We start from the raw sequence: 26,847 nt of genomic DNA on the forward strand, positions 1-26,847 counted from the left end.
CAGTATCTTGATTGTACATCCCTAGTTGGATACAATTTTAGAAAAAAGGAAGTACATGCAAAGTTAAACTTCATTTATCTGTTAGCAATATCTCTATTGTTATTCTGTTTTTATTCTTTATTCTGTTATTGCTATTGTTGTGTTTATATACCTGTGAATATAGGTAGATGAAGCAAATAACCATTATGTTACTATTAATATTTATTAATAGTAACATTAATAATAATTAAGGCAATGAAAAGAACCAATATTTTCATTGCCTCCTTGTGTGTAAGAAAAAAGAACCACTATTTTCATCTTAAGAGAAAGGAAGGGCCGGATGTGGTGGCTCACACCTGTAATCCCAGCACTTTGGGAGGCCGAGGCGGGTGGATCACGAGGTCAGGAGTTCAGGACCAGCCTGGCCAAAATGGTGAAACACCGTCTCTACTAAACATACAAAAATTAGCCGGGCCTGCTGGCAGACGCCTGTAATCCCAGCTGCTTGGGAGGCTGAGGCAGAGAATTGCTTGAACCTGGGAGGTGGAATTTGCAGTGAGCCGAAATTGTGCAACTGCACTCCAGCCTGGGCGACAGAGCGAGACTCCGTCACAAAAAAAAAAAAAAAAAAAAAAGAGAAAGGAGACGAAAAACAAGAAGAGCTCAGCTTTAAAAAAGGATTACGACGTAGAAAAAGACACAACACTGAAGATTGTCATGGGTCTTTAAGAAAAGGAAATTTGAGACGGCTAAAACGCAGAACAGTGTGGAGTTTGGGGAAGAGATGTGGCTAAAGACAGCGTAAGCAATTTTTTAAAGTTATGCCTGAAGCAAGAGGAAAAGACAAGGAATAGGTTCAGTTTCATCTCTGATACACCGTTTCTTGTTAAAATTGATGTTTTTTTCTGCAGGCATTTACTTCCTGAATGATGGTCCCACTCAGCCATCCACCTATACTTTCTACAAAGTCAATTTATACTGATCCTTCAGATCAGTTAATCACTGGTACGTTTCCCCTTCCCGGTCAAGGATCTTTTATTATACGCTATCATAGAATCATATTCCTTTCCTTAGCGCACTTCTCTCAACTGATAAGTGCCGCCATTAATGTACTTACTTGATAAATATATGCCTGCCTTTCCTCTTCCAGGGCCGAAACTGTGCCTGGTTTTGCTCATCATTCTACAGTATATAGCACGAGTTCAATAAACAGTTGTTAAAGCAACATATTTAACTTACATTTTGTTCCCATCTCTTCACTCAGAGACTTTTCTTTGGATTGGGAAGGGTAAAATATCCTAAGATTTGAACTCCAAAAGAAACAAAATGATTCTATGCAAACGTTTCCTACTTAAAACTCATTCATTGGGCAAATATTCACTTAGTCCCTGGCACTATTTGGTAATAGGAATACAGGAGTGCATATGGCAGATAAAGTTCCGTTGCTGCCCTTACCAAGTTTCGTGGGGGTGAGATGTGGTGTTAGTAAATGCATACTATTTTGTCTGTATTTAAATCGAGTCCAAATCTCTCGCTCTACAGCCCGCCTTGGGATGTTTCTTATATCCCAAGAAACAGAGAATATTTTGATGGGATCGCTGATGTTTCAGACTGTAAAAGCAGCTCAGGGCGTTTGCAGTCGTGCAAGTCAACAAGATAACCGTCTGGACCGGAAGCTGGGCTCCTCCCGGTCTCCTAACTCCAAATCCAACACCAAGCTTCTGCAGCTGCCACCTCCCATAGACTTCGCATTTCTTCCGCACTCTCCTCTCACGACGGGTCTTCTTTGTTGTACTTAATTTCCTACGCAATAAGATTTCAGCATCACCATCAGTCCCGCAAAGACTAATTCCCACAGAGCCGAAGTTCCCACCAAGGGCCGAGGGTTAAGGTTACTAAAATCAGCGTTTCTGAATCCTGTCTCAAGTTGTCTCATCTGGGCTTCCGTAGAACGGTTTCTTCGTAAGAGGGCCTTCGGCGACCGCCGAGCTCGGAAAAGAACGGGAATAAGTTGTCTTTTACATTTCCTCAAATACTGTGAATGGTCTGAGGCGCAGGTCAGGTGTATTTAAAAACCTTTAAACAGTATTCCCCCGCCCCAAAAACTGGCCTTGAAGGAACAAGTGAAACTCATCCTGCTTTTCATGTTTGCTGGGTTTGCCCGTTACACCCCTTCGCCCGCACCTACCTAGACAGGCAGCTCTCGGCCACCCTCCGGGGTCCTGATTTTGAAAAGAGAAGTGGACCAATCAGATGTGGAGCGCTGTTTGGCGCTGCCATTTGAGCCTGGGCTGAAACTGCGGGTGTGACCCCCCGTGGTGGCTCCGGGTGTCTGCGGAGGAGCTAGGGGCGGAAGCATGAGGCTAACGGCTTGGCTTCAGTGAACGCACCGGGATGTGCAGGCCGGGAGGTAGAGGCAGGCTGATGGGGGAGGGAACGAGCAGCCTGTGAGACGGGGTGACGGCGGCGACCAGCCCGGGCGGGCACCGGGACTGGAAGAGTTGCCTGAGCAGCCGGCTGGTCCGGCGGCCAGGCTAGGGCGGGGGCGAGCGCCCAGTTGAGCCTGCTGGGGCTGGAGGAGCGAGAAGGGTTCTCTTCACATTTCAGAGCGAACCAGACGGGGACAGTAAGGTTTGGAGGAAGGGGGATCGTTGGAAGTAGCAGGAAGTGGAGAGAATCTGGCAATAGGCGAGAAACCGAAAGAATCAGAAAGAAGTCTATGTGAGTAGCTGAAAGAATTGGGTGACCAGAAAGAAGGTCGGTGTAAGTGAAAGAAGAGTGAGGTGTGGCTGGATCAAAGGGCTAAGAGAAGCGGGTCTGTGTAAGTGGATGTGAGTGAGGATCAAGGAAAAGCCGTGGAAGTCGCCGGGGGTCGGGGCCGCAGAAGTGCCAGACGGGGCCGGAAAGCAGCCGAGCGGAGTTCAAATTTGAGAGCGTTTGGAAATTGGAAGACTTGGTGGCGAACGAGGGTCAGGACCTGCATCCTGCCTCAGAGAGTTACCGACGTATCCGGAATGTGGGATCAGAGGCTGGTGAGGTTGGCCCTGTTGCAGCATCTGCGGGCCTTCTATGGTATTAAGGTGAAGGGTGTCCGTGGGCAGTGCGATCGCAGGAGACATGAAACAGCAGCCACGGAAATAGGGGTAAGTTCTGTGAAAAGGAATTTAGGTTTAAAAGAAAGGGCACACCCTTTATCATCACTTATTACCAGATCGTGCTAAAATGTTCACTCTGTGTATCAAAAAGAATGGTTAGGTGTGTAATTCAGTTCAGATGGTCGATTGCTGATATTTAAAAAGTGACATTCTTGTTTTTTTTTTCCCCAAGGATTTTTGATCATTGAGAGAAAGTTGCAGGATTTTCCAACTTCAGCACTATTGACATTTTGGATTAGATAATTTTTGTTAGGGGAAGACGAAATGCTGTTCTGTGAATTGTGGGATGTTTAGCGGGATGTCTGTCTTTTACCCACTAGATACTGGTAGCATCTCTCAGTTGTGACAATTAAAAATGTCTCCGGATATTGCCAGCTTACTGTATTTGGAACAGGTAGTACGTTGGGAGGGACAAAAACTCTACCCCTCCACCCTTGTTTTAGAGTAAGGTTGTAGAGGGACAAGGGAGACCAGTGCATTTTCTACATGAATCTGTAGATGAAGAAGTATGACAGAACATTAGAAATAGGCTTCAAATGATGACTGCATATTCACTAATTTGGGAAACAGATTTGCTGCTTGGCCATGTCATACTTTTGGGACAGCAATTTTTTTTTTGTATGAGTAAATTGAGAAGCCAGAGTGGAATAATTGAGAAGTTATTGATGTTTTGGTGGTTGAAATAAAGGGATTTTGAATGAGATTTTAATAGCTCTGCCACATAATCAGGAATTCCATTGTGAAAAATAAGCTGAATGTAAAGCATTTTATTTTAAATTTATGTGCCTAATTTATATGGTACTTCCTAGTACTTGGAGACAAGCTAATAAAATTAATATACGTTGCTTTTAATAGTTTATGGTTTCTAAAAAAAAGTGCTTGGAGAAGAAAACCACTAACAAAAGTAATATGTGTGCCTCTTAATCGCTGATAAACTTTGGAGAAGTTATTTTTGTTGGTAGCAAATTAATGGCAATACATGTACTTACATTTAAAAAGCTACAGTGATTTTTTTCTGATTGTAAAACTGGCTTTCCAAGATCTCAAATGTAGCTGATTTTGTAAGTATATGGAAGAGTTTGTATATAGACTTTTTTTCACCCCTTTTCTTTTCTTTTCTTTTCCTTTTTTTTTTTTTTTTTTTTGAGATGGAGTCTCCCTCTGTCGCCCAGGCTGGAGTGCAGTGGCGCGATCTCGGCTCACTGCAAGCTCCGCCTCCCGGGTTCACGCCATTCTCCTGCCTCAGCTTCCCGAGTAGCTGGGACTACAGGCGCCCGCCACCAAACCTGGCTAATTTTTTGTATTTTTTAGTAGAGACGGGGTTTCACCGTGTTAGCCAGGATGGTCTCGATCTCCTGCCCTCGTGATCCGCCCGCCTCGGCCTCCCAAAGTGGTGGGATTGCAGGCGTGAGCCACTGCACCCGGCCTTTTCACCCCTTAACAAGAACAACTGTTGCCTGTTTTCAGAGTCAGATAGACCTGAGTTTGAGTGCTGTTCCACCCCTACTACATCTGTAAACTTGGGCTGCTTGTTTGATTTCCCTAAGCTTCAGTTTTATATCTATAAAGTGGGAACATATTTCTCCTTGGATTATTTAGGGATTTTTTAAAAGTGAAGCTCTTTATGTAGGCCTAGCACAGTGCGTGTCACATGCCACTTCTTCATCTAATGATAGTTGTCATCATTGGTCTGCCTCCTAATTGGTAATTATGCCATATAAATTCAGCTAGAAACACTTATAAGAATATTCTAATGAAGAAATATAGAAGATCATCGTGTTATGAGATCTAATGGGATAGTTTGTTTGAAAACAATTTCTTTAGCCGACTGGTGTTTGTTAGCTAACTGTAGTTTTAAGTTTTAAAAACATTTTATGAGATTAAATTATAGTGGTTACTTGTGAAGCCAGTTATTCTAAACAATAAGACTTAAGGAAAAAAACACGCTGAATTCTAGTTATATATAACAGAAGTAGACTTACCAGCTTAAGTATCTGGTTTATTTTTACATTTGGTTTGGCTGCACAGTATCAAGAAAATTCTGATTTACCCAATAAAGGGGTTGCCCATACTAACATTTTTTTGAATAGTTCAGCTTAAAATGATGATCATAATATTAACAAATATTTTTTGAATGCTTACTGTGTGTCAGACACTGATACAAGTGTTTTGTATGTTTTAATTTATTTAATTCTTCCTACACCTCTATGACTTAGGATCTGTGTGAGGATACCGAGGAACAGAATGTTAATTTGATCCAGGTCACTCAGCTGTTAAGTACAAGAGTTAAGATGTAAAACCTGGCATTTTTGTGGGTGCGATGGCTCACGCCTGTAATCCCAGCATTTTGGGAGGCCGAGGCGGGTGGATCACGAGGTCAGGAGATCGAGACCATCCTAGCTAACACGGTGAAACCCCCCCGCCCCACGTCTCTACTAAAAATACAAAAAAATTAGCTGGGCGTGATGGCGGGCGCCTGTAGTCCCAGCTACTCGGGAAGCTGAGGCAGGAGAATGGGTGAACCCGGGAGGCGGAGCTTGCAGTGAGCCGAGATTGCGCCATTGCACTCCAGCCTGGGCCACAAAGTGAGACTCCGTCTCAAAAAAAATACACCTGTCATTTTTGCCTTCAGGAGCCTACTCTCTTAAGCACTTACTATACTATACTGTCTTTTCAGCTTACCATATTTGTAAATTAATTGGAGCCAGGTGCTTGAAAGGGAATTAGTAAAATTTTGTTACTGTGTTGCGTCATTGACAATGCTGAGTGATTTTTATTGTAAATATAAAGTTAAATATAATGCTCATAAAACATAAATACTTCTTGGTTGATAACTTGTGACATCAAAAAAAGTACTTCAGCATTCACAGAGCAGATGCATGTAAACTAAATTAACATGTGAGATTATGCATACCCACTTAAGTTTGAATAACCAGACATTTACAGGCTTGAATTTACCTTTCAGTGCTGTGGAAAGCGACACATTTTTAAGAGGTTCGAATGCATGCACAAAGATAGTGGCAGATTCTTTATTCTTCAGTGTGCAAAAACATTCAAGTTAACCAACACACAGCTTTACTCTTGGGATCTTCAGTGTATTAAAATTTGAATGTGAGGTTTTAAAAATGGGTTTCCAGCTAGTTAAATGAAGTTTGACTTAAATATTTGCACACTCCTGCCTTGCTTACCGCAGGGCATGGTTTGAAAAGCACTCTTCTATAGAAGGTGGAAAATGTATTAGGTATAAAAATAACCTCTTCTGATGTAATTTTAGGAAGACTCAATGAATGACAGGAATTAGTGTTTTGCTTTTCAATTGACTTAGTCTTTTGTGTAAGTATTTATAAGGTGACCAAAAGAAAGTATCTAGTAAGTATTTATAAGGTCATTAAAGCAACCTATAGTATTTTGGGGTAAATGTTAGTGTTTTGGACCAAATTCTGTTTTAAGAATTTACTGACTAACCACTAACCAAATTGACTTTATGATCAGATTGGAAACTTGAGTTTACTAGATTATTTGAGGGGAATGACATTATCTTGGCCATCTTTGTACTCCCAGCACTCAGCATACCGTCTAATATAGTAATTATTTGTTATCAAATGCACTTGAAATGATTATTTTTGTCTTGATTGATAGTTTATCATTTATTTCTGATTTTTTAAAATTTCCTGAGTTCTTTAATTTGCCTAAAGTTTAAGAAAACATATTATGCCTAATATTTGTGTTAGAGTAACTGAATTTGTCATTTTAGGGTAAAATATTTGGAGTACCTTTTAATGCACTGCCCCATTCTGCTGTACCAGAATATGGACACATTCCAAGGTAAGCAGAGTTTGAAATGAAGAAGGCCGGGTGCAGTGGCAATATGCCTGTAACCCCAGCATTTTGAGAGGCCGAGGTGGGCAGATCACTTGAGTCCAGGAGCTTAAGACCAGCCTGGGCAACATGGTGAGACCTTGTCGCAAAAGATAGAAAAATTAGCTTGGCGGAGCACACTTGTAGTCCCAGCTACTCAGGGGGCTGGGGTGGGAGGATTGCTTGAGCCCAGGAGGTGGAGGCTGCAGTGAGCCTTCTAGCCAGGGAAATGAAGAAGAAGAGAGTAAGCATTTCAAACTGGTTTTAGAGAGTTTAAAAGAAATAGTTGATTAAAACATAATTGTTTCAAACCAGCAAATGATTTAATCTCTCATAATGTTAAAAATATTTTTTTAACTTTTACATATTTTAAATTTATAATTTGTACTCATTCCCAGGATTGAATTTTAAAGTCCAGTAATGAGTAAATGTTAGAAATCACAAAAAATTTTTGTTCTGTTAAGTCGGTTTTCAGTTCTATGTGAATTCTTTTGCCACAACTCAGATTAAGTAATATACTGAATTACCAATTCAGTAATAATTTTGACTTTTTTTTGTTTGTTAAAAAAATATTGGCCAGGCACAGTAGCTCATGCCTATAATCCCAGCATTTTGAGGGCCGAGGCAGGAGGATCACTTGAGCCCAGGATTTTGAGACCAGTCTGGGCAACAAAGCAAGACTCCATGTATAAAAAAAATTTTAAAGAAAAATCAGCTGGGCAAGGTGGTGTGCACCTGTAGTCCCAGCTACTCCTGAAGCTGAGGCAGAGGATTGTTTGACCCTAGGAGTTTGAGGCTGCAGTGAGCTATGCTCATTGCCACTGCACTCCAGCATTGGCAACAGAGTGAGACCCTGTCTCTTGAAAACAAATATTGGATAAAAGAATATTTAAGCTAAGATATTAGAGTGTTTGTGAAAATGTATTATGTATCACTTAGCTTTTCTATGCCACTTACTATTTATAAATAACCTTTTATTCTTTTTTTTTTTTTTTTTTTTGAGACAGAGTTTCACTCTTGTCACCCAGGCTGGAGTGCAATGGCGTGAGCTCGGCTCACCGCAACCTTTACCTCCTGGGTTCAAGTGATTCTCCTGCCTCAGCCTCCCGAGTAGCTGGGATTACAGGTGTCCACCACCACACTTAGCTAATTTTTGTATTTTAGTAGAGATGGGGTTTCACCATGTTGGCCAGGCTGGTCTCAAACTCCTGACCTCAGGTGATCTACCTGCTTCAGCCTCCCAAAGTGCTAGGATTACAGGCGTGAGCCACTGTGCTGGCCTATTCTAACTGCATCAGAAATTACTAGGAAAGTTTATGTTTTAAGAATATAATTTAGCCGGGCGCGGGGGCTCACGCCTGTAATCCCAGCACTTTGGGAGGCCGAGGCGGACAGATTACGAGGTCAGGAGATCCAGACCATCCTGGCTAACGCGGTGAAACCCCGTCTCTACTAAAAATACAAAACATTAGCTGAGCGTGGTAGCACGCACCTGTAGTTCCAGCTACTCAGGAGGCTGAGGCAGGGGAATGGCATGAACCCAGGAGGCGGAGCTTGCAGTGAGCCAAAATTGTACCACTGCACTCCAGCCTGGGCGACAGAGTGAGACTCCGTCTCAAAAAAAGAAAAAAAAAAGAATGTAATCTAAAAATGCATATGATGAAACTTATCCTTAATTCATTTCCCCTCCATCTAAAGTAGGGTTCATTTGGGCTACTATAGACCAATAATCTAGGTTTTAATTGACATGTCATCCAAAAGCAATTATCGAACACCTGGTTGCCTTAGGACAGTTTCCCCCCATTCATCCTATAGGTGTAGATTCACTGTCTTCTTAGGTAACCGCTTAACCATTTTGGTCTTTAAATGACCTATGAAAGGCTTGATTTTCTTATAATGAACACCTATAATGATTTTCAACAGGCCGGGCACAGGAGCTCATGCCTGTTATCCCAGCACTTAGGGAGGCCCAGGTGGTGGATTGCTTGAGCCCAGGAGTTCAAGACAAGCCTGGGCAACATGGTGAAACCTTGTCTCTACAAAAAATAGAAAAATTAGCTGGGCGTAGTGATGTGTGCCTATAGTCCCAGCTAGTCGGGAGGCTGAGGTGGGAGGATCACTTGCGCCCAGGAGGCAAAGGTTGCAGTGAGCAGTGATCGCACCACTCCAGCCTGGGTGACAGAGCGAGACCCTGTCTCAAAATAAAAACTAAAAGAAAAAAAAAAAAGCAGATTATCGGCGTCTGGAATTGCAAAGTCATATTCCCAGGAATCATGACTAAATCTTCATTGTAATTTCATGACCTACTTTTTATTTAATTAAAAAGACGGTTTTGTCAGTTACCTTCTGTAAATAAGGCTGACATTCAGCCACTGTGCACCAATACAGCTGTATCAATTGTTGGTAGCCGATATTCATTCTAATTTGTGGGTCCCAGCTGTTCAATATCTAGGTATCTAAAGCCAACATTGAGATTTATCTGAACATTGTTCAAAATAAAGAAATTGAGCACATTCCCCTTAATATGAAAAGGCTTGTAAGGACTGGGATATATCCTACTTTTCTGAGGGATAATGTTGGGGTGAGGAAAAAAAAACCTCGCCCTGTTTTTGGGTGATGTAGGAGATGAGAAAACCACCCATGAAGAGATAGTAGATAAAAGAAGGTGGCCTTGGACGGAGCCCTGGGTTGTTCCAGCATGTAGAGGTTTCACATAAGAGGAGTGAGAAAAGGAATTTGAGAAGGAGCAGGCAGGGAGATAGCAGGAAAACTAAAAGGGTAGTGAAAAAGTATTTTTGAGATGAACAGGGAAGGGATCAGGTGTGTCAAATGGTGATAGATCGAGCAATACGAGGACAACACACTGACCATGGATTTGGCAAGGCAGAGGCTGTTAGTGAGCTTGAAGAAAGCTATTTCTTTGGAGTAATGAGGTATGAGAATGATTGGATAGGGGTGAGTAGAGACTGAGATATGAAGAAGTAGAGGCAGAAAAAAAAGACAAGTCTTACGCTCTGAAGGGAAGCAGAAATGAAGTAGGATTGAGAAAGATAAAATTTAGTGTGCACATTGGAGTTGTTATAAGTAAAAAGATGGGCCTTGGAGAAGAATTTGGGAAGCAAGTAGACAACTAAAAGTAACATTTCATCTCAAAGACTACAGAGATTTGTGGCTTTAGAGCCTCTGAAAGGTATGTAGTGCTTGGCCTGCTCATGTATGTTAGCAGAGGAATAGGATGTGATATGTATGTCTAGCCACCTGAAAAAATATCTCTTTCAGCTTTCTTGTCGATGCTTGCACATCTTTAGAAGAACATATTCATACTGAAGGGCTTTTTCGGAAATCAGGATCTGTGATTCGCCTAAAAGCACTAAAGGTGAGCATATTGTTGAACTATAATTTTTCATTTGAGCCATTTTCTGATTTGGTTTTTAAAACTGAAATATTTAGAACTATTAATATGAATAGTTGACAAATTGAATTTGCATTTTTTCATGGCAGAAGATTTTTTTTTTCCAAAAGAAATGGTATATTATTTCTATCGTGCTTTAAAAATTTAATAGGGTACTTTTAAATTCATGGTCCTTATTTCTATCAAGTATTATGTAAAATGAAAAAATTTGTTAAGTTATATTGTTAGCCTTCTAGAAGGAGTGATATAGCTGAGTGTGGTGGCACATGCTTGTAGTCCCAGCTACTTGGGAGGCTAAGGCAGGAAGATTGCTTGAGCCTGGGAGTTTGAAGCCAGCCCAGGCCACATAGTCTGTACCACATTTCTATAAAAATAAAAATAAATTTAAAAATCATTAAAAATAAAGTAGTGACATATATTAAAATAAGAGTTAAGAGAAATTTATTAAAGAAAAGTCTAATTAGAGTATAACAAAAGCTACTTTATTTGCAATAAACTCTTAAGTTGCCAAAATACTCAAGATTATTATATTTATTTCAGAATAAAGTGGATCATGGTGAAGGTTGCCTATCTTCTGCACCTCCTTGTGATATTGCGGGACTTCTTAAGCAGTTTTTTAGGGAACTGCCAGAGCCCATTCTCCCAGCTGATTTGCATGAAGCACTTTTGAAAGCTCAACAGTTAGGCACTGAGGAAAAGAATAAAGCTACACTGTTGCTCTCCTGTCTTCTGGCTGACCACACAGTTCATGTATTAAGATACTTCTTTAACTTTCTCAGGAATGTTTCTCTTAGGTAAGTGGTAATTAAAACTCTTGGCAAATAATAGTTGAATTTTTCAACTAACGTTTTATGCTTGTAGATATGTACAATTTCATTTGGAATGGAAATTTTTCTTTAAAAATTACATATTTCATTACTATGAGGAGTATACTCTAATTTAAGAAACAGCATACCAAGTGATTTAATATTTCCTTATCTTAAAGTCATCATCATGAATGCCTTAATGGTTCATTGGTGTTTATAAGATTCATTGTCCACTGAAAGCCTTTGTTTACTGGGTTTTTAAAATATTTCTGTTTTGCTTTTCAAAATTTCCCTCTCCCTGCTGTCCGTGAGCCTGCTTATTCTAGACATACTTGCTGCCTTCTGATACTTCCAACTTTTTATGTGTAGGTCTGAAAATCAGATAAAGATGTTCAATTTGTGTGGAAAAGCAAAGTATGAACTCTAAGATTAGCATGGTTTTTAGAATACATATTTAAATATAGAGAGGCTATATATTTCTGGTTCTTTCTTGTGTTCAAGCCAATCATGTAGATGAAGGGTAACTATTTTGACTTGTGTATGACTGATAATAAGGTCTTCAAAATGTACTACATACGTTATTTTAACTCTTCTGTATTTTCACGTTTGGCTCCATCTAATAAAGCGTTTATTCACTTAAGATCCAGTGAGAATAAGATGGATAGCAGCAATCTTGCAGTAATATTTGCACCGAATCTTCTTCAGACAAGTGAAGGACATGAAAAGATGTCTTCTAACACAGAAAAGAAGCTACGATTACAGGCTGCAGTAGTGCAGACTCTTATCGATTATGCATCAGATATTGGTAAGATGTAGTTGCATTATTAACAGAATTTGTTTAAATGAGGAAAATCTCTGTTTCTTTCAAAGGAACTATGAAGGCAACTGTTAGAAAGTTGGTATATTACTGACCTCACCCCCACCCTACAGTACCGGCCCCTCCTGCAAAGAAAAAAAGAAAAGAAATTGGTATATTAGTATCTAAACATTTTTGGGGAAGAGTGGAGGAAGGATAATAATTGTCTTGCTTGTGAACATTTTCATTTAGGGCGTGTACCAGATTTTATCGTGGAAAAGATACCAGCCATGTTGGGTATTGATGGTCTCTGTGCTACTCCATCACTGGAAGGCTTTGAAGAAGGTGAATATGAAACTCCTGGTGAATATAAGAGAAAGAGAAGACAAAGTGTAGGAGGTAAGTGGCGGTCCCATTTTATGGAGGTACAGTGATTTGCTTTAATCGAAAGTACATTTCACATAAAGAAGCATGAACTGTGGTATGTGCCTTTTTGATGCTTAAAGCACAGCTGGAAAGATAGGATGTATGCGTGTAAAAAGTTAAAGCGATAGTACAATCTAATGTTAAGTGCTACATCTTTAGCACAAACATAAAATGTGTTAAAAGGAGAAAAGTTCCCTGGATTGTAATTATCAGGGACTTGTCAAAGAGGAGCCAAACTGAACCTTCTTGAATAATGGATAGAATTTAGTGGGATTGGGTGGAGGATCAGAATACTTGTATCCTAGTCTAGATGAGAAGGATGCTATGAAGAAAGGTTTGTGTAGGGAAGAAGTAACCTATGTCTAATGTAGATAGCGCAGTATGACTTGAGTGAAGTGTTCAGCATAAGGATAAAGGATGGTATTATGGTAAACTTAATGCCAGGCTAAAGAATTAGAATATTAACCTGGGTGTTGGTGAATCATTGAAGATTTATGATGTGAGGCATGATATGATTTAAAAATTTTAGAAAATTACCTGATTTGAAGAATTGAGACTTGGAAGTAGGGAGAATGGTCAGCAATGTGTGTCAGTAGTCTAGGCATGAGATTATTGTTTGAACTTGTTAGTGACATGGATTAGTTAGTTAGGAGTACGAACTAAATAATGAAGGAAATATTATCAAGGAAGAATCAGAAAGACCAAAAGACCATCATAAGATGGTAGAGTTGGTAATAAAACTTGCAATCTCCTTGACCAAGAAGTCAGAGGCCATTATTCTTCCAATTACTTTAGGAAATTTATTATCTTTTGAATATCAGAACCAAATGTTACTAACTATCCCAATCCCTTTTTCATCTTTTGGTTTATTTGTTATTGCATACTTGTGTTTCTTCTTTACCTCCTTTGTAGATAGGATAATACTGATGACTTATGTATGATTTTCCTAGGGCTACTGTAGCAAAGTACTACAAACTAGGTGGCTTAAACCAACAGAAATTTGTCTCACCGTTCTGGAGGCTAGAAGTCTGAAATCAAGGTGTTGGCAGAATGCCTGAAACCTGCAGGGGAGAATCCTTTCTTGCCTCTTCCTGGCTCCTGGTAGTGGCTGTCAGTCCTTAGCATTCCTTGGCTTGCAGCCGCGTCACTCCAATCCCTGCCTATTTCATCCCATGGTGTTGCTCTGTGTCAGAACTTCCCTCTTACAGGGCACATTGGATTAGGGCCCACCCAAATGACCTCATTTTAACTCGAGTACATCTGTAAAGACACGAATTCCAAGTATGGTCACCTTCATAGGAACTGGGGGTTAGGACTTAAACATAGGTTTTTTGGAGAACACAATGCAACCCATAAAACTTCCTATCCCAAATGGAGATATTTCTCAGATGCAGATCATCTTTATTGCCCTCTTTCCCAGTCCTGTAGTTTCATCAGTTATCACCAGTCCTGTAGTTTCAGTTATCACATCTAAATAGATAACCACCACATCTGTACCACCGTTATCTTGAAAATGTCAGTTCCACTTTACTAATGGCTTGCTAGGGAGACCTCATCACATCTGCTTTTCATTGGTGCTTTAAGCTTAACGTTTTGAAATGACCATCTTTATCCTCTTTATCCTGGTTCTGTGTGAATTCCATTTTCTTCTAACAGCACCACTATTCCCTAGATAACTCAGGCTTTAACCATGGGTTCTACCTCTTCCTCTACCATCTATAATCAGACAGTTTTCATGTCATATAAGATTCTATCTCCGTAGTGTTTATTGCATTGTTACTGTAAGAATCTTCTTGGCCGGGCGCGATGGCTTACGCCTGTAATTCCAGCACTTTGGGAGGCCAAGGTGGGCGGATCATGAGGTCAGGAGATCGAGACCATCCTGGCTAACACAGTGAAACCCCGTCTCTACTAAGAATATAAAAAATTAGCTGGGCGTGGTGGCGGGCGCCTGTAGTCCCAGCTACTTGGGAGGCTGAGGCAGGAGAATGGTGTGAACCTGGGAGGCGGAGGTTGTAGTTGGCTGAGATCGGGCCACTGCACTCTAGCCTGGGCAACATAGCGAGACTCCGTCTCAAAAATAAAAATTAAAAAAAGAATCTTCTTGGTCTTTATGCCTCCTCCTTGAATCTACCCTACATATTGCTATTAAGGCTCTCTTTTTTTTTTTTTTTTTTTTGAGACGGAGTCTGTCTTTGTCACCCAGGCTGGGGTGCAGTGATGCTATCTTGGTTCACTGCAGTCTCCACCTCCTGGGTTCAAGCGATTCTCTTGCCTCAGTCTCCCAAGTAGCTGGGATTACAGGTGCACACTACCACGCCTGGCTAATTTTTGTATATTTAGTAGAAAGGGGGTTTCACTGTGTTGGCCAGGCTGGTCTCTAACTCCTGACATCACGTAATCTGCTTGCCTTGGCCTCCCAAAATGCTAGGATTACAGGTGTGAGCCACTGCACCTGGCCAAGGCTTACATTTTAAATGTATAACTCTGCTCAAGTATCTCACACACATACCCTTCAGAAATTTTAATTGGTAATAGGGATATTTATAGCTTGGCATTAAAGGTCTTTCATAGGATTGCTCTAGCATACCTGTCTACTATTTCCTGTCTTTGAGCAACTTTAGTCAAACTATGTTATTTATTTTCCAGACACTTTTATTCATTTGCTTACATTATTTATTGATATAATGTTTTTATTTCCATCTCTACTGATCTTTTAAATACTTTTATTCGTGCCTCCATTTCCATGGTTCTTGCCTCAGTTCAGACCTTCATCTTTTGCCTTAACATGTAATGATTTCTTTTTCCCTACCCTTACTGTACATTATATGTATTTGTATTACATTTCTTTCTGTATTGTGTCTTTTTTATTTTAGGGATATGGAAGTATAAGTGGGGAATGGAATAAAAATATATCCTTTAGTATTTTTCCTATTTTGAAATAATTCCTCTTAAATAACTTAAAATTTATAAGCCGATGTAAAGTTACATGTTGAAAGAAGACCGCAAATATGAATATGAATTATTGGTGAAAGACAAGTAAATGTGAAGTTGTAATTGCTTATGCCTTGCATTTCAGATTTTGTTAGTGGAGCACTAAATAAATTTAAACCTAACAGAACACCTTCTATTACACCTCAACAAGAAAGAATTGGTAGGTATTTATTATATGCATTTATTTAAATTAAAATTTGTATAGTATTCTATAAAATACAATTACAATAATAATTACCTAACTTAGTAATCAAATTTAGTTTAATCAAGTCAAATATTATTTTTAACAGTCATACTGTACTATATACACTGTGTTGTGACATTGCTAATTACATAGGCTATAATGAACCCAAAATTGTAGGCAAAAATTTTTTTAGTCTCCTATGTCTTTAATCTTCTTAATCATGCTTTTCTGTTTGTAATTTAGATGCTATTGAGCGTGTGAAAATAGTTCAACCTCATTTTTATCTTAGGACTAGAAGTTCATTATTGTATATTTCAATTTTTTATCCTAATTTGCTTGTGGCTGAAATTATTCAGCCAGTAAGAGTCAACATGATCTTCTGTTTTCTAGAGTGAAGAAATGAACTGGTTAATACTCACTTATGATGAAAAGCAAAAATAATATTTAGATTAGTTTTTGTTTCAACTCCTTGATTGTAATTTCTTCCTTACATTAATATTCTTTAATGTATATCATATGCATCTTTTAGTCTGTTAGATTTAAGTAACTGCTGTCTCTTAAGAGTCTTGCCTCTGCGACTTCCTTATTTTCATTTAAGTAATTGCAGAGTGTTTTAGTTAAACAACATCTACTTAACTGATGATGTAAATATATTCTCATTTTTTGTTTAGCTCTAAGTAATAGCTTTATAAGAAGAAATTATGTAAAGCTTTTATATGTTGTCAACTCTGCAGTAGAAACAAGTTGGTTTTGTTTTGATATTTTTTCAGCCCAGCTATCTGAATCACCAGTGATTCTTACACCAAATGCTAAGCGTAAATTGCCAGTAGATTCTTCTCATGGTTTCTCAAGTAAGAAAAGGAAGTCCATCAAGCACAATTTTAACTTTGAGCTGTTGCCAAGTAATCTCTTCAATAGCAGTTCTACACCGGTATCAGGTAGCAAATAGAATTTATATAAATGGATTGTAAAGATTAAAATGAGTGCCTATTCTGGGCACAGTGCAATTTCATATTAATAATACCACCCTTAGGAACTAGAACTTTATTCTGTTTTATCCAACCGATGAATTTTTATAAAACCCCCTGCCTTTTAAAATAGACACTGTTTCAATATAGCGTGTGTGTGTGTGTGTGTGTGTGTGTGTGTGTGTGTTTTATGACAACATCTATTGAAAGTTGTGATAACCCAGAGTAGTAGTTTGGGCTTCTGGTGATAGCATTGATGCTTAGGTTTTATGTGATTAGACATCCTGAATCCTGCTATAGTTACATCTGGGTCTATAGCTGTGGCTTTATTGCTGTCATTTGTTGAATTGAGGTTGCCAGATGTTTGATCATGTCTGATTCCCAAGTGAGAGTGTTACTATTGCAGGTTATGGTTTGAAAATGAGGGTATTTTTAAAGTTTTAGACTCAAGTACCTTTTGGAAAAGCTTTAGAACTTTGTTGACGCTGTTCCTTGTGCCATGGCTTCCAGATCCCTTACCAGCCCAGCCATTTTCTTCCATATTAACTACAAGTTCTAATGTGGCCAACCAGAGCCTTCAGAGAATAATAGAGTATGATCATGCTAATCCGGAGATTAGTCTGGGTCTTAGATTCAATTGGCTCTTTTAGCATATACAGAATTCAAGTTGGCTCATATTAACCTTACGATCAACCAAAAATGAAATGAAACTCTAAGCCCAGGGTCCTCCATCTCATTTATCTTACATTTAGTCAAAATGTGAGTGATCTCTGATTATTTTAGATTTTTATTTTGTTGGTTTCAGACAATGTTAAGTTTCATTTTTGATTCATTATCTGAGTTATATGAGTTCCTTCCCAAAGCCTGTCTCTTTTTTCTGTTGTCCAAAAGGGTTCTTATTTGTTTTATTGAGAAGTTGAACAGAATAGCAACTTGAGGTTTTCCAGAAAAAAACACTTCTTCACAGGTTCTCTAGGGCTCATTGAAATGTGATGATAGTAACTCTGAAGCTTATGTCTGTAGCTTTTGCAGTGTTCACAGGTTGGAGACTTAAACTTTTTTAAGTAACATAGTTCAGTTTTTTTTTTTTTTTGAATATTTAAAAGCCTTTGCAGTTTGGAGGACTTTTTCCAAATGGCAAATGGGAGTTGTAGTTTTACCTGCCTTTGCTTATTAGCATTACATTTTCCCCAAGGAATGAACATACTGATTCCTTCTTCTCCTCCTCCAAGCTCCCAAAACAGAGGTTAAACAGTCTTATGCTATTTTTAGTTTGAGCTTGCCTAATCAATGAATTTTTTTATAAAAAAATTTAAAAGTTCAACAATAGTAATCGTATTATTTTTACACCACTTTTCTTTGACCCTACTTTCTCAGCCACAATTCAACAAATTCCATTTGCAAAATTGAAAATAGATTGATTTCTAAGTTTAGATTATAACAAATATGATGCTTTTAAAAATATATAAAGGCAACATTAGTCTGTAGTCCATAGAGTATCTATTCATAATTGTCTCTTTTTTTTTTTTTTGAGACAGAGTTTTGCTCTTGTTGCCCAGGCTAGAGTGCAATGGCACAATCTCGGCTCACTGCAGCCACCACCTCTCAGGTTCAAGCGATTTTCCTGCCTCAGCCTCCCAAGTAGCTGGGATTATAGGTGGCCAGCACCACACCTGGCTAATTTTCTTTTGCATTTTTAGTAGAGACGGGTTTTCACCACGTTGGCCAGGCTGGTCTTGAACTCCCGACATCAGCTGATCAACCTCCCTTGGTCTTCCAAAGTGCTGGGATTACAGGTGTGAGCCACCATGCCTGGCCATTTCTTACAGATGTGATAAATTTGCATTGTTCCATATATTCTGACTGTGCCTCCTGCGACCATTGACGCATTTTTTATTTTTATTTTTTGAGATGGAGTCTCGCTCTGTCTCCCAGGCTGGAGTACAGTGGCATGATCTTGGCTCACTACAACATCCACCTCCGATGTTCAAGCGATTCTTGTGCCTCAGCCTCCTGAGTAGTTGGGATTACAGGCGTGCACCACCACACCCAGCTAATTTTTGTATTTTTAGTAGAGATGGGATTTCACCATGTTGGCCAGGCTGGTTTGAACTCCTGGCCTCAAGCAATCCACCCACCTCAGCCTCCCAAAATACTGGGATTACAGACGTGAGTCACGGTGCCTGGCCGGACACATTTTTAAAGTGACTAGACTGCAGCCCTAGAATAAAGCTACTTATGTCACTTTAGATGTATAATATTGGCTTCCAAAATTTTCTTTAGCTAAATGCACCCAAAAGTTTCTAAGGTGGTTGTATTTTTTCCGTTTTCATAATTGAAAAAATGTGAATGTCTCTGGGAAACTTTGTGAATTCTTTATTAATAACTCAGATGAATTGAGAGGGTTCATGTTTGTTGAATGTGTCCTGGGTGTGATTCAAACATAAATGTATATGGAGCCTTTGTTCATAACTATTTTACTTCTTTCATAATTGTTTACTATAGTTGATTTCATAATATAAATGGTGTTAAATAATTGAGCTTCTGTTGTACCAGTAATTATTTGCATGGAACACAGCAGCAGCCAAGGGATTAGGAATGTGTTATAGAATAATTAGTTTTTGTTTACTTGCCAAAAATATGGAACAAATTACATTCTGGAGTCAGGTGGGTAGCAGTTGGCCAGCAGGTATATCTCAAATACTCAGATTCCAACTTGTTTGCCAATAGCTTATTTTTTATAATACCATTAATTAGTATTATGTACTAGATACTGACTAAATATTTTATATAGATAACAGTAATATTCATCATAGAAGTCCGTTTTCAGAGCCTAAAGCCATTTAGTAAGTGATGGAGCAAACTCAAGCCTGTCTCCAAATCTTGTTCTTTTTCCAGTCTGCAATGGTGCCTATCCCTGCCTTGTATTATTAAAAGAGTTTAAAGAAAAGCTCTGATATAAAAGTAATGTTTAAGCTGACCTTTAATTGGCAAGTCAAAAGTAAGAAATGAATGCTTTTTCTTAGCTGAGTTGGGTTATTTGACACTTGAAGTTTCTAACCAGAAATTAAGTGATTTCGGTTGTTGCTTGGGATAGAAATTAAGGCTTTGAATCTAATTGCTGCTATTACTATTTTATACTTTAAAAGGAAAATAGATATGCGTGGTATATTACATGTGGTTATTTTTGTAGTTCACATCGATACAAGCTCAGAAGGGTCATCTCAGAGTTCACTCTCTCCTGTACTCATTGGTGGAAACCATTTGATCACTGCAGGTGTGCCAAGGCGAAGTAAAAGAATTGCAGGCAAAAAAGTTTGCAGGTACTTTATCCAGGACATTTTGTTTTCATCAGATAAATATTTGGTGTACACATAATTAATAAAATGTTTTGTCTTTCTGTCAAGCATCATATTTGAGTCATAATTTTTTAAAATCCCTTCTGCCTTTATAGTCTTATTAATCAATTGCCTTTTCAATACCCACCAGAGAAAAATTACTAATTTGAGTCCACTTTGCTTGCTTAAAATCCTATTTTATGTTGATGGTGTAATTTTAAAATTTCCTGTTAGAGGCTGGGCACGGTGGCTTATGCCTGTAATCCTAGCACTTAGGGAGGCTGAGGTGGGTGGATCACTTGAGCTCAGGAGTTCAAGACCAGCCTGGGCAACATGGCAAAACCTCATCTCTACTAAAAAGTACAAAAATTAGCCAGGCATGGTGCCACACGCCTGTAGTCCCAGCTACCTGGGAGGCTGAGGTGAGAGGATCATCTGAGCCCAGGGATGTCAAGGCTACAGTGAGCTGTGATTATGCCATTATACTCCAGCCTGGGCTGCAGAGTGAGACCCTGTCTCAAAAAATAAAAAACAAAGAAAAATATTCCTGTTAGGTTAAAAAGCTAGCCTATTCTAACAATTCTGATTTATAACTGACTAAATAACTTTTAAGATTAGCAGATCATTTTTTATGCAAATGCAGTGTGTTCATGTATGGTATCTTAAAGTTGAACTGTTTTTAAAGAATTATTAATCCATCCAATTATTATCAATATGATTTGCTGTGGACTTTATTTCAAATTTCATATTTCAAGTATTTCTCTGGTGTTTATACTATAAACTGACATTTTTAATTCCACTTCTTCTAGAGTGGAATCAGGAAAAGCAGGCTGCTTTTCTCCTAAAATCAGCCATAAAGAAAAGGTTCGAAGATCTCTGCGTTTGAAATTCAATCTAGGGAAAAATGGCAGAGATGTAGTAAGTTTCTTACCATTTTATTGATCTTTATATTAGCATACCGCTATAAACTTGATACTAAAAAACACTCATAGCCCTACCTTCCTTCCAGTGACTGTCTCATTCTGTTCTTTTTATCCAAAACTCTTATACTTGAGTTGATATCAAATTTCCTTGCATTGGAGTACCCAAAGCTTAATCCTTGGACTTCTCTTTTTTCTCTCCACTCACTCAAGGTGATCATCAGTTTTAAACATTATATACAGGTTGAGTAGCACTTATCCAGAATGCTTGAGACCAGAAGTATTTCAGATTCCCCATTTTTTGGGGGGATTTTGGAATATTTACATTATTTTTACTAGTTCAGCATCCCTAATCTGAAAGTCTGGAATGCTCCAGTGAGCATTTTCTTTGAGCATCATGTCAAATACTTAAAAGCTTTGGATTTTTGGAGCATCCAGAATTTTGGCTTTTCAGATTTGGAATGCCCAACCTGTATTTACTTAAAACTTCCAAGTTTATGTTCTCTAGTCCCAAATGCTCTTCTGAATGACTCCGCTGTCTCTTAACATCTGCTTTTTTGACTCTTCTACTTGGATATCTAATCCAATAGGCATTTCAAATGTAACCTGTCCCAAGCAGATGCATTTCTTTGCTGCTGCTATGCCCTGCACCAAACAACACTTTTACCTGTGGTTTTCCCTATCTCAGTTATGGCAAATCGTTCTTCCAGTCACTTAAGCCAAAAACCATGGTCAAATCCTTGATTCCTCACTTTCTCTGAGACACCATGTCTAATCCATTAGGGAATCTTGTCTAACTTCTGCTTTTAGAGTATCTCCAAACTGACCAGTTCTCACTATTACTACTTTTCCCACTTTCTCTAAGTTCTGTCATCTCACGGCTGGATTACTCTAGTAAACTCCTGTTAATAGTTCTTCCTTCTCCTACCCTTGCTGCAGTTCTGTAGTTGAAATTTATCTTTTAAAATCTGTTAGGTTATGTAGTTTTCTGCTGAGAACTCTCCAGTGACTCCTCATTTCACTCTGAATAAAAGCCAGAGTTCTCATGTTGACCTGCAAAGGCCTCACGTGATCTGTTCTCAGGCTGCATTTCTGAGCTCTCCTCCAGTCCCCGTTGCTCACTCTGCTCCAGTCTCAGAGACTGCACTGGCATTCTGCTCTTTCTGTAGTGTTCTTCCCCCTTAAATCTTCATGGCTCTCACCTTTGTTTTGTTTTACTCACAAATTATCTTCTCATCACCCTATTTTAAACTAAACCTCCATTCTTCACCACTCCATATCCTTTTTACTCTGTTTTACTTTTCTCCGTAGCACTTTTCACCTTGTATATTGTATTTATGCAATATAATTTACTGTTTATCTTAAGTCTAAATTTCCCCATCTAAATAGAATGTAAATTACATAAGGATAAGATTTTGGTCTAGGTACCCCACTGCCCCAACTATTTGTGAACAGGCCCTAGCACAGAGTCAGAACACACACAGAAATTATTTTAATTAATATGTGAGACTGTTTTAAAAATAGATCATAAAATATCAACTAATAGCAAAATCAAATGATTACAGTTTTCATTAGCAGGCAAGAATATTTGTCATTGTTAAGAATTGTTTCTCAATTATATATCCCTTTTTAAATCAGCTAAAGATTTTGATAACTACAGAAAATTATTCTGTCTTTATATTTTGAATTAACTAGGCTTATTTCTTAACTAAAACTTTTTTTTTTCTGTACAGAATGGATGTTCTGGTGTCAATAGATATGAAAGTGTTGGTTGGCGACTTGCAAATCAACAAAGTTTAAAAAATCGAATTGAATCTGTAAAAACAGGTTTGCTTTTTAGCCCAGATGTTGATGAAAAGTTACCAAAGAAAGGTACATTTACATACTACTGTTAGAGTTTTACCTAAAAATCCTGCTTTAGTTGCTTTTTTAATGGCAAAACATATTAATTAATTTACTGTTCTAGAGATTAAAAGTTCATGTTTGAATAGTGAAAATATTAGAATTGGCAATGTATTTTTCTATCAACAATTGGGAAATGCTTATACATGTAAATATGAAAATGTTTGACATTCTTATGTTAAAAATTATTTCTTGTAACACAAATACTTTATTAGAATTAAATGCTTAGTGACTTATTTGCCATGTGCTTGGGTATTATTTCAAAACAAGGTTAAATACAAAGGATTAAGCACTGAACTGCTTTATTTTAGGTTCAGAAAAGATCAGTAAGTCTGAGGAAACCTTACTAACTCCAGAGCGACTAGTTGGAACAAATTACCGGATGTCTTGGACAGGACCTAATAATTCAAGTTTTCAAGAAGTAGATGCAAATGAAGCTTCTTCAATGGTGGAAAATCTTGAGGTAGAAAACTCTTTGGAGCCTGATATTATGGTAGAAAAGTCACCTGCTACTTCATGTGAACTCACCCCTTCCAATTTAAACAATAAGCATAATAGCAACATAACAAGTAGCCCTCTTAGCGGGGATGAAAATAACGTGACCAAAGAGACTTTGGTGAAAGTTCAAAAAGCGTTTTCTGAATCTGGAAGTAATCTTCACGCATTGATGAATCAGAGGCAGTCATCAGTAACTAATGTGGGGAAAGTAAAATTAACTGAACCATCTTATTTAGAAGATAGCCCAGAGGAAAATCTATTTGAAACTAATGATTTGACTATAGTAGAATCAAAGGAGAAATATGAACACCACACTGGTAAAGGTGAAAAATGTTTTTCAGAGAGGGACTTTTCACCCCTTCAAACTCAAACATTTAATAGAGAAACAACTATAAAATGTTATTCAACTCAGATGAAGATGGAACATGAAAAAGACATTCATTCAAATATGCCAAAAGATTATTTAAGCAAGCAAGAATTCTCCAGTGATGAAGAAATAAAGAAACAGCAGTCCCCAAAGGATAAACTAAATAATAAATTAAAAGAGAATGAGAATATGATGGAAGGTAACTTACCGAAGTGTGCAGCACATAGCAAGGACGAGGCTAGATCCTCTTTCTCACAGCAGAGTACATGTGTTGTAACAAACTTGTCAAAACCTAGGCCTATGAGAATTGCTAAACAGCAGTCATTGGAAACATGTGAGAAAACAGTTTCTGAAAGTTCACAAATGACAGAACATAGAAAGGTTTCTGATCACATACAGTGGTTTAACAAGCTTTCTTTAAATGAACCAAATAGAATAAAAGTCAAGTCACCTCTTAAGTTTCAGCGTACTCCTGTTCGTCAGTCCGTCAGAAGAATTAATTCTTTGTTGGAGTATAGCAGACAACCTACAGGGCATAAGTTGGCGAGTCTTGGTGATACAGCTTCTCCTCTGGTCAAATCAGTGAGCTGTGACGGTGCTCTTTCCTCTTGTATAGAAAGTGCATCAAAAGATTCCTCTGTTTCATGTATCAAATCAGGTCCTAAAGAACAGAAGTCCATGTCATGTGAAGAGTCAAATATTGGTGCAATTTCAAAGTCAAGCATGGAGTTACCCTCGAAATCTTTCTTAAAGATGAGGAAGCACTCAGATTCAGTGAATGCTTCTCTTAGGTCTACTACAGTTTATAAACAGAAGATATTATCTGATGGCCAAGTTAAGGTTCCCTTGGATGATCTGACTAATCATGATATAGTAAAACCAGTTGTAAATAACAATATGGGCATTTCTTCTGGGATAAATAACAGGGTCCTTAGGAGACCATCAGAAAGAGGAAGGGCCTGGTACAAAGGTTCTCCAAAACATCCTATCGGAAAAACTCAATTACTACCAACAAGTAAACCTGTAGATTTGTAATTGGTAAATGTTATACTTGTCATTAATGTAAATAAAGTGAGCAATTGGTATGACTTGCAGGATGATCTACATGTTAGTTTGTAGCTCAGGATGATTGTTAAGCAATAGATTTGCTCTATTGAAAATGTTTCATTTTTTTCACTGTACAAGCAACTTAGATTTTTATTTGTACAAATTACTTCTTTGTTTTTCTTAATGATGGCAATTTTTAAACTTTAATTTTATTGTGATCTCTTAAAGCAGAGGTTAGACTTTACCTTTCTGACTCTGTCGTCCAGGCTGGAGTGCAGTGGCGCAATCTCACTGCAAGCTCCACTTCCTGGGTTCATGCCATTTTCCTGCCTCAGCCTCCCGAGTAGCTGGGACTACAGGTGCCCGCCACCACGCCCAGCTAATTTTTTGTATTTTTAGTAGAGACGGTTTCACCGTGTTAGCCAGGATGGTCTCAATCTCCTGACCTTGTGATCCGCCCGCCTCAGCCTCCCAAAGTGCTGGGATTACAGGCATGAGCCACCACGCCCGGCTAGACTTTACCTTTCTAAAGAAATTGTTTACTGGATTTATAAGAAGTTAATTTTTGAAAATGACATGATATTTTTGTGTGATAGAAAGAATGGAGCAAGTTGTGCCTATTTCCTCCAAGTCAGATAAGGCTTCTAAAATAAATAAATTTCTAGCATATAAAGGGTAGAGATAAACTCTGCAAATCTTATGTCTGGAATTATATTAATGTTTATTGTCCTTACCAAAATTCCTAGAAATTAATTTCCTTCAATAACATCCTAAAACTCTATTTTTATTTGGGGCAGAGTAATTTCATTTATAGTGCCAGTAGGTGTACCATGTGTTCACTTGAACTAAGAACAATGGTTAAGGCGGAATAATGACTAAAATATGTTCGTATATTATGATGTGGAAATAATTGATAACTTTTAAGCTATATTATGTTTTTAAAGATAATTTGCACAAACACGTTTGTGTCTGTTCTGTCCAATATAGATTTGGCAATTATTTAAAGAGGGATAATCTTGAAAAAAATTAACCAAGGTGATTTCTTGTATGTAGATGCTCGATTTTGGAATTTGAAATAGTAGATGCACCTCTTTACCTTTTTTACTTGGATAAAAACCTATGATGATTTTGTCCTGTGTGTAAATGTTATTTATTTAGCATAGACATTAAAGATAACTCTCTGGAAAATGACTTGACTAAGGCTCTCATGAAATTCAAAGTGCCATTTAGAACATGCACCAAATTGTCAAGTAAATCTGTCTAAATTTATATTTTAAATTATTACAAATTACACATCTTTGAGGAAAGAGTATTATGAACAATAGAACATATTCTCTAGGTTGTAGAGGAAGGAATAAGCAGACAGAATCAACCACTAAAGGTAGTTTTTCAGATTGGTTGTTAGAATGTCATGTTTAGATGTTGGAGCAGATTAGAGCAGCATTCATGCCACTCGGGGCAACCAGACTTACAGCATAAGTATGTACGAGGAATTTCAAATCATCAGATGTTTGCTTGGCTAGGTTCTACTTTGTTTATTTGATATCAAATAGGTTTGTAGATGTTTATGGCATTTCTAATTGTAAGTAGAGACAAAATATTCATATACTCAGATATATGTTGTCTGCTTTAAACAATTTTTAAATTTTAAAAATGCATTAACGTCTTTTTATATCCATCAAGGGAAGGATGAAATGTTGAATTTGAAGACTAATTCAGTAAGAAGTTCTAGGGGTTTAACTGTACATACTACCTGAACTGGCTTTTCTGAGAGATGAATCAATAATGAAACATGTCTGTTTTAAAAACTACCACATGTGACTCCTATTTTTGTTAGCTGAAAGCTGCAATACGGAGTATTACAGGAATGTGAAGGTGACTAGCTTGAAGGTACGGTAACTAGAGAGCCAGAAAAGTTTTGTTTTAAACTTGATTTAATGTGTTTTTATTTTTTCTTATACAAAATAGAGATAATGTTGCTAACTTCATGGGATATTTGAGGAAATGATATGAAAGTGTCTGGACATGTGCAGTAACCTCATGGGTTCTTCTCACTGTCTTATAAATGTAAATAAAGATCTAATATTAATTTGGTTATCTAATAACAACTTAATACATAGAACTTAGTAGACTGCACGGCCACATTCTATAATATGATCACTAAGAACTTAATGTAGGATTTTAATAGTCATGTTTT

General features: G+C 38.0%; 1 protein-coding gene across 5 annotated transcripts; it reads left to right on the plus strand.

The window, feature by feature from the left end:
* On the plus strand, positions 1 to 25,841 carry ARHGAP11A (Rho GTPase activating protein 11A). 5 transcript variants are annotated; one of them, XM_008965703.6, is made up of 12 exons: positions 12 to 3,122; positions 6,889 to 6,959; positions 10,272 to 10,368; positions 10,945 to 11,198; positions 11,852 to 12,015; positions 12,259 to 12,405; positions 15,512 to 15,586; positions 16,381 to 16,548; positions 19,856 to 19,901; positions 20,726 to 20,834; positions 22,570 to 22,708; positions 23,050 to 25,841. In XM_008965703.6, the coding sequence occupies exons 1-12, from the start codon at positions 2,994 to 2,996 to the stop codon at positions 24,636 to 24,638; spliced, it is 2,988 nt and encodes a 995-aa protein (XP_008963951.4). In that variant the 5' UTR covers positions 12 to 2,993; the 3' UTR covers positions 24,639 to 25,841. The 5 variants fall into 5 exon arrangements, with proteins under 5 accessions (XP_024781404.1, XP_008963951.4, XP_008963960.4 ...); XM_008965712.6 differs by having other exon boundaries at positions 13 to 3,122; positions 16,381 to 16,461; positions 19,772 to 19,901; XM_003804958.7 differs by having other exon boundaries at positions 15 to 3,122; positions 19,772 to 19,901.
* Positions 25,842 to 26,847: the final 1,006 nt, after the last annotated feature.

This window comes from Pan paniscus, chromosome 16 (genome assembly GCF_029289425.2).
Source record: "Pan paniscus chromosome 16, NHGRI_mPanPan1-v2.0_pri, whole genome shotgun sequence".
Lineage (NCBI taxonomy): Eukaryota > Metazoa > Chordata > Mammalia > Primates > Hominidae > Pan > Pan paniscus.